Below are 13396 nucleotides of genomic sequence, written 5' to 3'. Positions count from 1 at the left end.
TATTGTTTATATTTCTCCAAAATCAGTAAAAAAATGTATCGCCAAACCATCATTTATAGTTCTCCAAAGATCGATGTCAAACACATGAATATACAATAATGATCGACACTTGTCTGATGGCATGCAGTAAACATTTGCTACTAGTTGCATTAATATGACTAGAATCATTTTTTATCCATGTTATATTTGTCCAGTCAAAGTAAATCACAAAAGACTCCTTAAATTACATAATTTAGAACAAAACTTTTCTAGAATGAAGAACCATATTGTACTTCAATAGAAGAGCAGATAAAATTGTCTTATGTTGAGAAAGAAAAAGTGATTGATTCAGGGTATACACTCAATAATCAATGACAGCAGATTTCTTTTTTTTTATTGAAAATAAAAAAAGATGAAAGGATAAGGGAGTTCAGGAAACATACCTGCAACTGTGTAGATTTTAGTTCGAATGTCTTACATAGAATGCCTTACATAGGGCGATCCCGTGGTCGCTTTCCCGGCTAACTCTAATCGCGAGTGTTTGGCTGAGTTTCGATCGGGGGTGAAGCCTAAACAAGAAAGGCGACGAAGGTCTCGGGCACGGGTAGGAGAGCCGACGGGAGAGGCGAAGCAGGTGAGTGGTTCAGTGCAGAGGGGAGTTCGCAAGAGGGGAGGCGAAGCAGGTGAGGAAGAAGATCGCGATTCACGAAGTTGTAGAGGCGAGAGTTTGGTCGCGTGGGGCGAGCGGGATTTGTAGAGCGGAGCTTCTTCAGCGTGAGGAAGAGGGAGGCGATCGAGTCTCGATTAGTCTCGATTGCGAAAGTGTAGACGAGCCGAGCGGCTGGTAATTGAAAGGGAGTAGCGGGAGAGGCGCGTCTTCGGTCTAGTAGAGGAGCAGGGAGCAGGTTTCGGAACAATGGGGAGAAGTCGAGCGCTCTTGTTGAGCGGGATCGAACGCAAGGAAACCAAGCAGGAAACGTCCTAGCCGAGCGGGAGGAGGGAGTCAGGATTGAGCGTGAGGAGGAAGAGGAAGTCGAATCATGTCTCTCCCCGAGGAAGAAGCCGGCGTTTCTATAGGACCGGGCCGAATTAATCAAAGGAGTCGTTACCTTAGTGGGGAATTAAAAGACTTCCATTCAGGTAGCTGTGTTCAAATGGAAAGTTTTAACTCTCAATTAAGATAAAATTAAATAACGAATTTGAAATTCAAAAATTTAAAATTCAAAATCGTTTAACCCTTGTTCAGCCTGAGTCCAGCCCGAATCAAATCTGAGTTGAACCTGGGTTGAGTCCGTGCCCGCGCCCCGCTAATTAAAAAAAAAAACGTGCATCAATATTCATGTCATTTGTTTGTGTGTGTAACCCTAACAATATGAGTGTCCTTCCTGGCTAAAATTGACGTCCCGGACGCATATGTGCAATCCGTTTCGTCATCCGGGATCATCCGGGCGAGTTTGCCGACGGTCGGGCCAAAAATGAGTCAAATTTGTGCATGGTGTAGCGAGTGCGTGAATTGCAGCATTCGCGAGTAATCGAGCCACAAAGGGTTCACCTAAGAATGTTTGATCCTATAGGAACTCATTTTCAAGCTCTCTACATGTTGTTCCTTAGCCCTTGCAACTTTAGCCCTTGCAACTAGAAGCAACTAGAAGTTGAGTTCTTGGAACCACTCATGCGAGTTCTTCAAAAAAATGAGTCAAGAATTGACTTGAAGTTCTACGGAAGGTGGGCTCCATTGCTAGTCCGTTAGAATAGTCAATAAGAACTCCTGAAGCTAGATCCTAGGTTCTAAGAATAGGAAACTAAGACCTCACTAAAAATGAGGTCAACAATAGTTGGAGCACACCCTAAGATATAGCCCTCAAAGGGAGAAACGGACGTCGGCGATTGTCTTGTTAGAATTCTAATCCACAACTTAATTCCAAACCCTCAAAGAGAGATCTACTTTTTCCACCATTTGAATATATGGTCTTGTTGTTCCAGAATCAAGAAAAGTTTCCTTACAATCTTTTGCCATCTTATTCTGTTTCTTATAGTTGTGCTGCTGTTCAGAATTTCTAAATGATCGTTATGAACTTCAAAATTGATTTTGTGGAAACGTACAGACGCAACACACAATTCTTATGTATTTTGATATCTCACATCTAAACTTTCATACATACGTAATATTTTGTTGCTTTAAACCTATGCATAAAAAGGTGGATTTCACTTTCAGAAAATGATAATAGTACTATTTTTAATATGATATTAAAAATTTGAATGCTATGTGTGTAACTATGAAAGTCTAGGTGTGAGATGTAAATACAGAAGAGTTGTAAGCTATGTATGTAAATGCCCCTTAATTTTGTTTGTTTTGTTCAATTTTGGAGGTAAGAGTATTGATAAAAAATCCTATGGTATCTAAATTTTTTTTTGTTTGCGCATCGAACTGCAGGGTGTAATGAGCCAATTGTATGATGTGATGTATGAATTCAACTTCTCACTTCCTCCTGATTATGCTCTGGTAATAAGAGCACTGGGTTCTTTGGAAGGTACCGCCAAAGCATTGGATCCGGATTTCAAAGTTATTGAGAGTGCATATCCTTTTGTTATCGGAAGGCTGCTTACAGACCCCGATCCTGAAATGAGAAAAATATTAAGGGAGCTTCTTATTCGTAATGATGGCTCAATTAGATGGAACCGGCTTGAGCGGTTGGTATGTCATTTCTTTAATTGTTGATTATTGAAAATTTTCTTGCTTTGTGCGTGCCTCATGCTTCTATTTAACCTGGTCATTACTTTTTATTGGCCAATTTGTATATGGTTCCATCAGTTTTGGCTATTTGCAACTAGGTCATCTTAACTTTCCATCCACTAACAAAAAATAAATAAAATAAAATAGAAAAGAAAAGGAAAAAAAAAAACTTTTCATTGAACAACTAGGTTTTCTTAGTTTGATTTGTTCTAATATCAACTTACTGTGTATGTGATGAAAATCCCTGATTTCCCGTGACGTTTCTTCCTGTCACTTGCATGCTAGGAATGAAAAGTGTCACTGATCTTGTTTTTTAGTTCATTTTTCTGGTGGGCATAAAGGCTTTGTGGGAACTGAAGCTTTTGGAAGTTAGGGCTGGGGCAGTTTATTCAGTTCACTGAACTAAGTTCCTTTTATGAAAGTATTTGGATCTGCAGTTGGAAAATGATAGAACTGTGCGGAAACATCCAAAAATTAATGACCTGTTTGAGGTGTTATTCAGAATGAGAACATGCAAGAGGAGATGTATGCAAAGTACTCTTGGAAGATTTACCTACATACCATTCAATTTCTATGTATTTACATATCTAAACCTAAATTCAATTTTTCATACAGACCACCTTAAAAAATAAATACAAAAAAACAAAAAAATAGAAAAATAAAAACATACCAACCGACCTTTGCATGAAAATGTGTATTTGACATTTTAAAAGTTAAAATGGTGATATTTTTTATGTGATATAAAAGATTGTGTGGTACAAAGGTAAAAAAGAAATGTTTAGGTTTTAGATATGTCAATACATGGGAATTGGCTGGTATGCACTTAAATGCCCCTAAGCACCCGTTACCCTTTTCTATAGGGTGGTCAACTCATGCAGTGTGCCAGAATTCTGAACGGATTTCTTGAAGTTGGGAGCTGCAAGTCTCTAGTAGCTCACAATATGTGAAAATTTACTTCAAAACTTTATGGAGTGTGGTAACGGTGCAAAAGGAGAAGCTTTGATTAGCTAGTAGCTTCAGATTAAAGTTAGCTAAGCATCAACCAATATTTGATATAAGTCTGAAGCAGCTTGCTTTTTTTGGTTTGCCTCCTTAGTTGTAGTTAGAGATGTAAATAAAATGATTGACTCTGAGTATTTCAGGTTCTTGTCTCTTTTTCTGGACCCCATTCACTTTTAGTTTTTCATCTATGGATTGTTTACAAATCTCTATTGAGTTGCTAGCAGTCTCTTATCTTGCAAAATAACCTTAATTCTATCTACTTCCACTATTCCTTAATTTCCTGCACCAGATACTCAGGTGTTTAAATCATTGTCTTCCTTACATTATGCTTTCCATTTTCTGGCTGATTCTGTTATTCCGTGATTTGTTCTTTTGCCATGAGCCTAGAGGCAAATGCATAAAAGTAAATATTATTACATACAAGCATATATTCTTTATATATTTCTTGTGCACGTTTTCCGGGGATATTATGTAACTGATGTGATAATTGTTAGTTTCATAACGATATCTATGATATGAAATCAAGCCAAAGTCCTAAAACATATGTTTAACAACATATTTATATTAAAGAAGCCAAAATAAACCTAATATTATCCTAAATAAACTAAATAAGGACCTGAGAAACCTTTGTCTATTCTTCTATTTGCGGTGGAGCTCGACTCCCAAGGGGACCTGCTAGCGTTTGGGGCCTTGATTTCTTGAACCAATCTAGTTGGGACTCGTTCCCTCATCTCAATTCTGTTTAGGCTGAACACAAAAGATGCTTGCATCATTCTCCCCAAGTAGGGAAGGATCCATCATCATCATCAGGTGCATCTAGATCCCTGTAGTATGGCGATTAATCAGCAACATTGTAACAAAAATATTGTTTCCTCAAGGTAGATTGATCTTCCATGCATTATCATTGATCTTCCTAAAATCTCTGAATGTAGCAACAGTCTTTGTTTTGAGCTTCTCAAATGAAACTGCAGAAAATCTCTTCAATTTAATTCACAACAAGTCAACTTTCTTGGAGACCATAACCTTCCTGAACTTATTATCCTACTTTTAGTAGTTGATATTTTGCCTTATATTTTTCTCTTTTGCTTGCGCATGTTAATTCCGAGTCTTTCTGACTCTAGTCTCTACATCAGTACTTAATTGAAAATATAGGTACTAACACCAAAGTTGCGAGAGGATTTTGCTCAAATTTAACTTGATGGAGAATCAAGTCTTATTGCCTTATTTTTTACTCACAAAGCACTTGAGGAACCTTCATCTATCAATCTATGTGCAAGTTAGCTTTTGAGCTTAACTGAAGTTTCATACCAAGCTTATTCCATAAGGTTCTTAAAACATGACTCAAAATTTCACATCTTTATCCAAATTGATGGTTTGACATACCATGAAGACGAATTATCTCTTAGAAGTAGAGATTAACAATGTGTGAAGATCCATAATCTTGTGACAAGGTATAAAACGTGTCATAATGGAGAACTGGTTTATTACTGTCATAACAGAAATATTGCTTCGTTGTGTCTGACACAACCCCACAAAAGTCCATATTCACTTCCCCCTAAGGTAGCTCTGGAATATGATGGGGAGTATAAAGACATGTATTTTGTCCAAGAGTCTTTAGTTAGTTGACACTCCTTGCATTGTTTGATATGTCTTTCAATAGCCTTTGTCAGCTTTGGCTAAAAAAAAATTTGTTCTCTAGGAAAAGAGTTTTATCCCTTTCAAAATATCTGATCATTCCTCTATTTTGACATTTTTATATAATAGTATTCTTGATTAAACTCATAGCAATTCTCAACCAATTCTAAAAGAATGAATACCCATCGGATCTATGATACTATTGGTAGGGTCTCTCTTAACTACAATTCCAAATCTCATGAAAGTCCTCATCAATGGTACTCAGATCATTTAACAAATCAAGTCCAACTACCTTTGACTACGTAGTGGTTCGATAAGTGACAACAACTCAAGGCATCAGCAACCCTAACCGTCTCCAACTAATACCATAATGAGATGAGTGAGATGAAATCCATGAATCAACATACACGTATAAACATTCTATATAGATCATTTCATCTGCATTTTTACATCAGTCAATATAATTATATAATAATCAATATCTATTATAAAAAATTTAGACATGCAAAGAGTATATTCAGTACGAAGAAATATTCAATAAAACATGTAAATCATTAATATTTAATAATAATGAATCCAAAAAATAGTAATATTACATAACGGGGAAATATGAGTATTCACATCAATTCTAGACGAATTGATTTTCAATCTTTTTATTCTTGTTTCATTTTCTTTAATTTGATACATGAAGAAAGTATTCATCATAATTAATTTTATATTTAGCTCATACTTTTATTTCTAAACTATCATTAACTTTTTATCATCCAATTTAATACAGTACACTAACCCTAACATTCACATTTTTATTACTTTGTACATAGAGTTACAACACACACAAACTAAAAATAACATCACTAACACAAAATGTCATAACAAACACCTCAAGAGTGCTTCACAAGGGTGGTAGAGGTTTCTAGGTGGATCGAGATGACTAGCGGGGGTGGCGGCAACGAAGGCAAGGTGAGAAAACTGTAGGAACAACTAGAGGATTGGGTGTCCTATGCAGCTGCAACAATCAATTGGGGCAGAAATGCAGGACAACAATGGTTAGTTGTTCTGGGGCGGCAGCAATAAGGATGGGTGGGTTGGCAGCAATGTAGCAAAGATGTGGGTGGTTTGGTGTAGCAGGAAGGTGCAAGACGGCAAGGTAGACTGCTGGAAATAGGGACAAGGAAGATATAATCTCCACCGGGGAGAGGGATACAGCGAGAGAACCATCCTAACCTTCAGATACAACCCTTGAGGAGTAAGAAGACTTCACACAGGAAATCTGAAGGAATACTACACCAAATGCTAACCCTAAACTCAGAAACAAGCATATAGATAGACACCAAACAAGAAAGAATAGAGAAGGGAAGAGGAGGAGGAGGGTTGGCGGCATTGCCACCCTTGCTAAAATGCCGCTCGATTGAGTTGTACGCAAAAAAGGCAGAGAGACAGGCATGGGAGGTCGCTCTCCCTGTCAGGGATCTTGCGTGAGCCGCTAGGCCCGATATTCCCCTGGCTCGGTCTTCAATAGACCGGTCGGGGTCAGTGCGGGAAATCCCACTCTCACATCCACGTGGGGAGCTCCACGTTAGTCTTTTGGGATTAGAGGAGCTTTTTGTTCATTTGTCGAAGCTTCATGTTCCTCGTGACATGGCATCAAGTCTCCTGATAGGTCGATCATGTCGGCGTTGTCATTCCACAAGACATTCTGGTAGAATAGGTATTTGGCCTCTTTTGGTATGTCATGAGCGGGACCCGCATATAGAAGTGTGTTCCCACAATGCAACTCTCGAGCACTTATATTTTAAAAAAAAAAATTCACTTCTCATGCATAACATGCAGTTGTTGAGTAACAAGTATATGAGGAGAACTCAATTATGGGATGAAATATGTGGCAGATTGTGTTACTCTCACTAGTGATCACTTATGAGAGGCATCTTCTTCAGTGAAAGGACTTGGATCCCATTGAAGAATTTTGAACCCCCTCAAGCTCCTATGGCACATTTCAAAGTTGAGGTTCATTCCTCCTTTCTGGACATTTGTTGATGGGTACTTTGCTAAATTGAATCTAACATCTGAAATACTCATCGTAATATTCCAAGCATGGCAAAAAAAAGGGTCTATACGTCTGAAAATTTCACAATGCTCTGATCTGTGGTGGCCCGACATCTGTGGTCGCTCCTCAAACTCATTCCCTTTTTAGACATCCAAGTTAGGCCGGCTGATTTTTCTCTTAAAATCTGTAAATTGTTGGTTTGAGACACCATAATCTCATATTGTTGAACTGCACATTACCTCAGAGTCACTACCTTCTAGAGAAGTGACTGCTATCTTTGTTGGATTCTCTATCTCCGGGTTAACTGGAATTGGTAATGTCTCTTGCTTGTTGACTATCAGTGGGGAATCCTCTGTGATGTCGTCTTCTTCTTTTGGATCAATCGTTTCTTTGCCCAATTTTTCAATAATACCCTGCTCAATGAAACAAATCTCTCCCCTGGTTGTGCATTCTATATGTGACAGACTTGTCACGTTTTCTGGCTGTGACAAACTTGCAGATTGGTTTCGCTGGATAGTAGCCAGGGGGATCGCTTGGTATTGCGGTCTCTCCACTTCGGAAGCTAGAGTCTTCAACTTTTGATGGTGGTAAGTTGGGTGCAACTTGCGCTGTGTTTCTCGCTTCATTTTCATATTTTTTCGTTCCACCTTCAACTTTCGGATCACGTTCGAGATTAGCCTCTCATTGGATTTCATTTTTAATGTCGGTAATCCACCACCAAAATCGGAGGATCTCTCGTCGTATCTCTTCCCGTGAAAGCTCAAGCATGTATCTCAATGGTGGCATTGTTGGGGATTAGGGAATAGGAAAGAAAAATTTTGATGTGGTTATTTTTTGGGTTATGGAAATGATATTTAGTGGTAGGAATGAAAGTTTTGGTTTATGGTGGATGTTAGGGAACCTAAGGATGGGGCTAAGGTTAGGTCAGCTCTGATACTATATGATACAGGAAAAATAAGTCTCAAACCACAAGAACAACTTTTATTAATAGGGAAATAGGGTTACAACACAGAAACTGAAAATAACATCACCAACACATAAAACGACACAATAAACACCTTGAGAGTGCATTCCAAGGGCAGTGGAGGTTACAAGGTGGATCCGAATGACTAGCGGAGGTGGCAGCAGTGAAGGCGAAGTAAGAAAACTGCAGGAACAACTAGAGGACTGGCTGTCCTGTGCAAGCTACAACAATAAATTGGGTCAGAAACATCAGGAACAACAAAAGTTAGTTGTCTCGGGGCGGTGGCAGCAAGGATGGGTGGGTGGGCAGCGATGTAGCAAAGATGCGGGTGATTTGGGGTGCAGGAAGGTGCTAAACAACAAGGTAGACTGCTGGAAACAAGAAACAGAAACAAAGAAGATACAATCACCACCGGGGAGATGGTACAGCTGAAGCTTCACTCTATTGTTGGATATAACCCTCGAAGGGGGAAGAAGACTCCACATAGGGAATCTAAGAGAAGCTTGCACCAAAAACTAACCCTAAAGTCAGAAACAAGCATATAAATAGGCTCCAAACTAGAAAGAACAGAAAAAGAAGGAGGGTTGGCGGCATTGTCGCTCTTCCTAAAATGCCGCTTAGTCAATTGGGATGCAGAAAAGGCATGGAGAGAGGCACGGGAGGTCGCTCGCCCCGTTAGGGACCTTGCCTGGGCTGCTCAACCAAAGATTCCTCTGGACCGGTCTTCAACAGATCGGTCAGGGTCAGTGCGGTAAATTATGCTCCCACGTCCACACAGGGAAGCTCCGCATCAATTTAATATTTCGTAGTTATTGTGATTTATTAATTGAGGAAAATTAAAATAAAATTTAAACTTAAATTTCTATGATTCTAAATTTTTAATTAGTCATATCACTTCTTAAAATTTTATTTTTGCTAAACTATCCTAGTTTCAATAATTTTTATATTTATTAAAATCTTCTTTATTAAATTAATTAATTTATTGAATGGCTCTGAATCATATATTAGCGTTTTACTTTTCCCATCTATGTCCCCAATAATCGACTACCGTTATTTGATAAAGTCCTAACCAAATCTAGCAAATATTGGCCCAAATTGGGAATTTGTAACTGTAATGAATTTATTAATGTAATAAAAAATACTTAATTAGAATTGCATCAAATCAAACCTTGTTTGTTGTTCAAGCAACACGTTCGAGCTACTCGAACTCATGTCATTGCCAGATTCACAATCGACACAAGGCCACATCACCACCTTGCTTGCTTTCTTTGCTTGTATGTTTGTGTCACTGCTATGTGTGTCATTGCCTGCTCAAGCCTACGTCACCACCTTCTCCCAATTAATACAAGGACCCTATGTGTGTGATCGCTCTGCTCCTATTCGTGGTTTCACTTTTGCCCTTTCGTGTCGCTTCAGCTCAAAAATGGCTTGAATCTCCCTTTTTGCCTGCTTTCTCCTTCATTATCTCTTTATTTCTTGCTCAATTCGGCTGCACCTTTTTGTCTCCTCTTAAAGGCACGAAACCTGCCTCCTCCCTACTTGATTCATCTCCTCCATTTTGTCTCCCACCTTGTCTCCTTTAAATAATATGAAACCATGCTAGCCAATTTTAAATTTCTCGAGCATTACAAAAAGATCTATGAGCCGATTTAAATAAAAATAAACAAATTGTTGACAAACTATAAATATCTAGGAATCTATTAAAAATATGAAGGATAACATATCTAATATGGAAGGGTTTGTTTGTTGTGTGTTTTTTGCCTAATAAATAAATTCCCCTTACCTTTTGTTTCTTAAACAATACAAACTTTTTGTTTAATTGCGAGCACTCAAATAAAGTTATTTATGTGTTAGATTTTCGTACAATACTAAGATATTAATCTCTCGCTCTACCTTTGTAAATTTTGTAGCGCACGACAATTTATTTATTTTATTTGCAACAATTAAGGGAGAGACATGCATTGTAACCTTGTCTTCTCCAATTAATAAGAAGAATAAAATTCTATAACTTGAAAATTATAGTGGCTTATCCCGGCTAGGTAAGGCCGTGTTGCTCTTTTGCCTCTGGGATTTTCTACATAAAAGTTGTGACGCATCCTTTTTCAACTTTTCTTTTAGTTGTGTGTTTGATTTTCGTGCAACATTAAGATATTAAAGTCTCACTTTACCACCATGAATTTTCTAGTGCATAATAATATTAAAAATCTATTAGTTACCAAAATAGGTGCAACTTAATTAACCTAGCTTTACCTATTTAGTATAAGTTGCTCCAAAAATAAATCTACTTCAATAAATATCATTGGGGGATACAACTTATAATATCAAACCTTCCCTTATAAATTAACTAATAATTTCATTTAAATCATTTTATCATTACAAAGAAGAATGATTGTGATTAATTGGATTATACTACCTAACCTAACAATAAATAACAACAATCTTTAAACTACTATATGTAAAAAAATTAGTGAATCTTCCCTCAACTATTTGAGCAAAGAGGAAGTGAGAGTGCTTTAATAGTAATAAGGAGAGGGGGAAGGCAAGGTTGAGGAAAAGAAAATAGAGAAAGAGAGGAAGAAGAATCAAACATTGTTCTTGTTTGGTTGTAGAAGAATATGATCAGGAAGGTCGACAGCTATCTCACGGTCAAAGAGGAAATAGGTGTGGGAGATGATTGCTCCATTGAAGGTGTTCGCAGCTGCCAAGAAAGGGTAAAGCTGTTTCACATGGATCTATCTCCTTAAACAAAAATCTGATTCTCCCAACTCTATGCAAAGATTTTTTTCATGTGTTTAATTCTCAATTGATAAAAAGATCAATGTGTTTCAATCTAATAATATAAAGTAATAAAATCTCATTGAGTTTTACAATGAACAAAAAGTCTTACATCAACAAATTTGTGTTGACACTCCTCAACAAAACTCTGTTGTGCAGAGAAAATATCAACACCTTTAAATATAGGTAGAGCCTTTTATTTTCTATAGCACAAACCCATTCAATTATAGAGTGAATGCATGTTAATCGTTCATCCTTGATTAATAAAATACCATGTCTCCTCCAAAATAGCTCACCATATTAGTTATTATACAATGTATTGTTGACTACAATCTTCGAGTATTTGCTTGTTTAGCCTAGCATCAAAATTAAACATACAAAGAACAAAGTTCCAATCTAGATCACATGCTTGTGTTTTCTTGTGGTGCCCCTCATGGATAAAGGGTTATACACTATATGATCAATAAAAGAAACAAATATTCATATCAAGAGACGTCTTCTTCCATGTTGTTAGGTGAGAAAAATATATAAAAACATGTATCATATATCTCCTTAAATCGGTCTGGATGATGAGGCACATAGGTTGAAACAAGGGGTTGAGAGTAGGACCAATTAGCTCTAATATAGTTCATGACATTCAACTTCGTTAGTAGATGAATTCATAGATGGTACGGGAGAATCAACTCTTTGATTTTCTTGTGAGAGAGTATTGAACTAAGAGAAAAATCAATTCGAGAGAAATATCGTCAGTTGGAGAGAATACCTTCCGATTCCATCCCTTTCCTCTCCTATTACCTTCTAGTTCTATCCCCACCGTCTAGCAGACCTACGCCCCTCCTGCTCCCTCCTACGCTGCAGCCACCTGTTGCCAGCCTCCTCGCGGCAAGCCACCTTCACTTCTCCCTCCAGCGCCGCAGCTAGGGCTGTCAAAATGGCTCGTTGTTTGTGAACAGTTCGTGTTCGGCTCAATTATATATATATATATACATAGGGCTTGTAGGAAGGGTGGTAAGACCGCTATTTTTTTTCAGGTCTCGAAGTCTCTACTCTGGTTGGCAAATGCAAATTTACACTCATTAGGAAATTTCAGTTGGGGTTTCTCAAAATGGAAGTTATTCGCAAAGTTTTTGAGGACCTCAAACTTGTAGGACAATGGAAGGTGGGTCTCTTTGATGAGAGACATGTGATGATACATTTGACTGCTGATAAAGACTATGTTAAGATTTTCTCCAGGAAATACCTCACCATTGCAGGAACAACTATGAAGTTGATCGAATGGTTTCCTGAATTTGTTCCAAACCAAGAACCACTTACAGTACCAATATAGTTTAAGTTACATAAGCTTAAGTTGCATCTTTTCAACCATCAGGTCCTTTATTCCATTGGGGTCATGCTTGAGAGACCAATGAAATTAGACATGCCCACATTTAATCTCACTAGGCCTTCTGTCGCCAGGATCCTTGTGGAGAGAGATATCACTTTACCTGATATTGATGAAATTTATCTTGGCGCTGCACATAATGGGTATTGGTAACAAATTGTCATGGAACAAAGGTCATACTATTGCACCCATTGTAAGATGTTTGGACACACACTTGCATCCTAATTTGAGACCCCAACCTCAAGTGTCTCACCTAACTACTCAAAAAGCACCTATTCCACATGCTGATATGGCGAAAACTGCAACTAGAGAGGATATTGCCATTGATTTTGCCCCAGAGGAGCACCCCTCACTATCCCAGCCCCCTCATGTTGCTGAAAATGTGGATACCTCATTTTGGTGCCAGAAGATGCTCCATATGCTATGAAAACAATTATTGTTGGTGTTGAGGGCCCTCAAACCTTGGCGGAGTGCCAAGTTCAAGGCGTGCAACAGGTAGAACTTGCTCCCATTGATGATCAACTCAGTGATACGTTGGGACAACCCTTGGAAGATGATTGACATGTTTACAAATCCAGGAAGAAGAAAAAAGGACTAATGCAACTCAGGAATTTACAGGAGGATGCTTTGTTCATTTTGGGTGGAAGCCCTCATCACAGTTTGGTGCTCGATTCCTTCTCTAGAAAAAGAGGAAAGCCCACTCATCATGATTAAACTCTCGATAAGCCTGTAGACTTTTTTTATCTTTTTGGGGAAATTGTTTAGTTTTTATTTTTATTTTTATTTTTATTTTTATACTTGTACTTTTTTATTACCTTTTGAGTTTTGTATGCCTTGTGAGTGGTTTCCTAGCACCCGCTCACTAATATATATATATATATA

At 38.0% G+C, this 13396-nt stretch overlaps 1 protein-coding gene across 2 annotated transcripts in view; it reads left to right on the top strand.

The window, feature by feature from the left end:
• Positions 1-13396, top strand: part of LOC110027043 (uncharacterized protein slr1919) — a 74231-nt gene that overhangs the window by 55099 nt on the left and 5736 nt on the right. For both annotated transcript variants that reach the window (XM_020728310.1, XM_020728309.1), the window contains one exon: positions 2414-2674. In XM_020728310.1, the coding sequence (XP_020583969.1) occupies positions 2414-2674 (261 nt within the window). The remainder of the gene's footprint in view (positions 1-2413; positions 2675-13396) is intronic.

This window comes from Phalaenopsis equestris, unplaced genomic scaffold (genome assembly GCF_001263595.1).
Source record: "Phalaenopsis equestris unplaced genomic scaffold, ASM126359v1 Scaffold000413, whole genome shotgun sequence".
Lineage (NCBI taxonomy): Eukaryota > Viridiplantae > Streptophyta > Magnoliopsida > Asparagales > Orchidaceae > Phalaenopsis > Phalaenopsis equestris.
The sequence above is the reverse complement of the archived record's forward strand: the minus strand, read 5'-3'. Positions and strand labels throughout refer to the sequence as shown.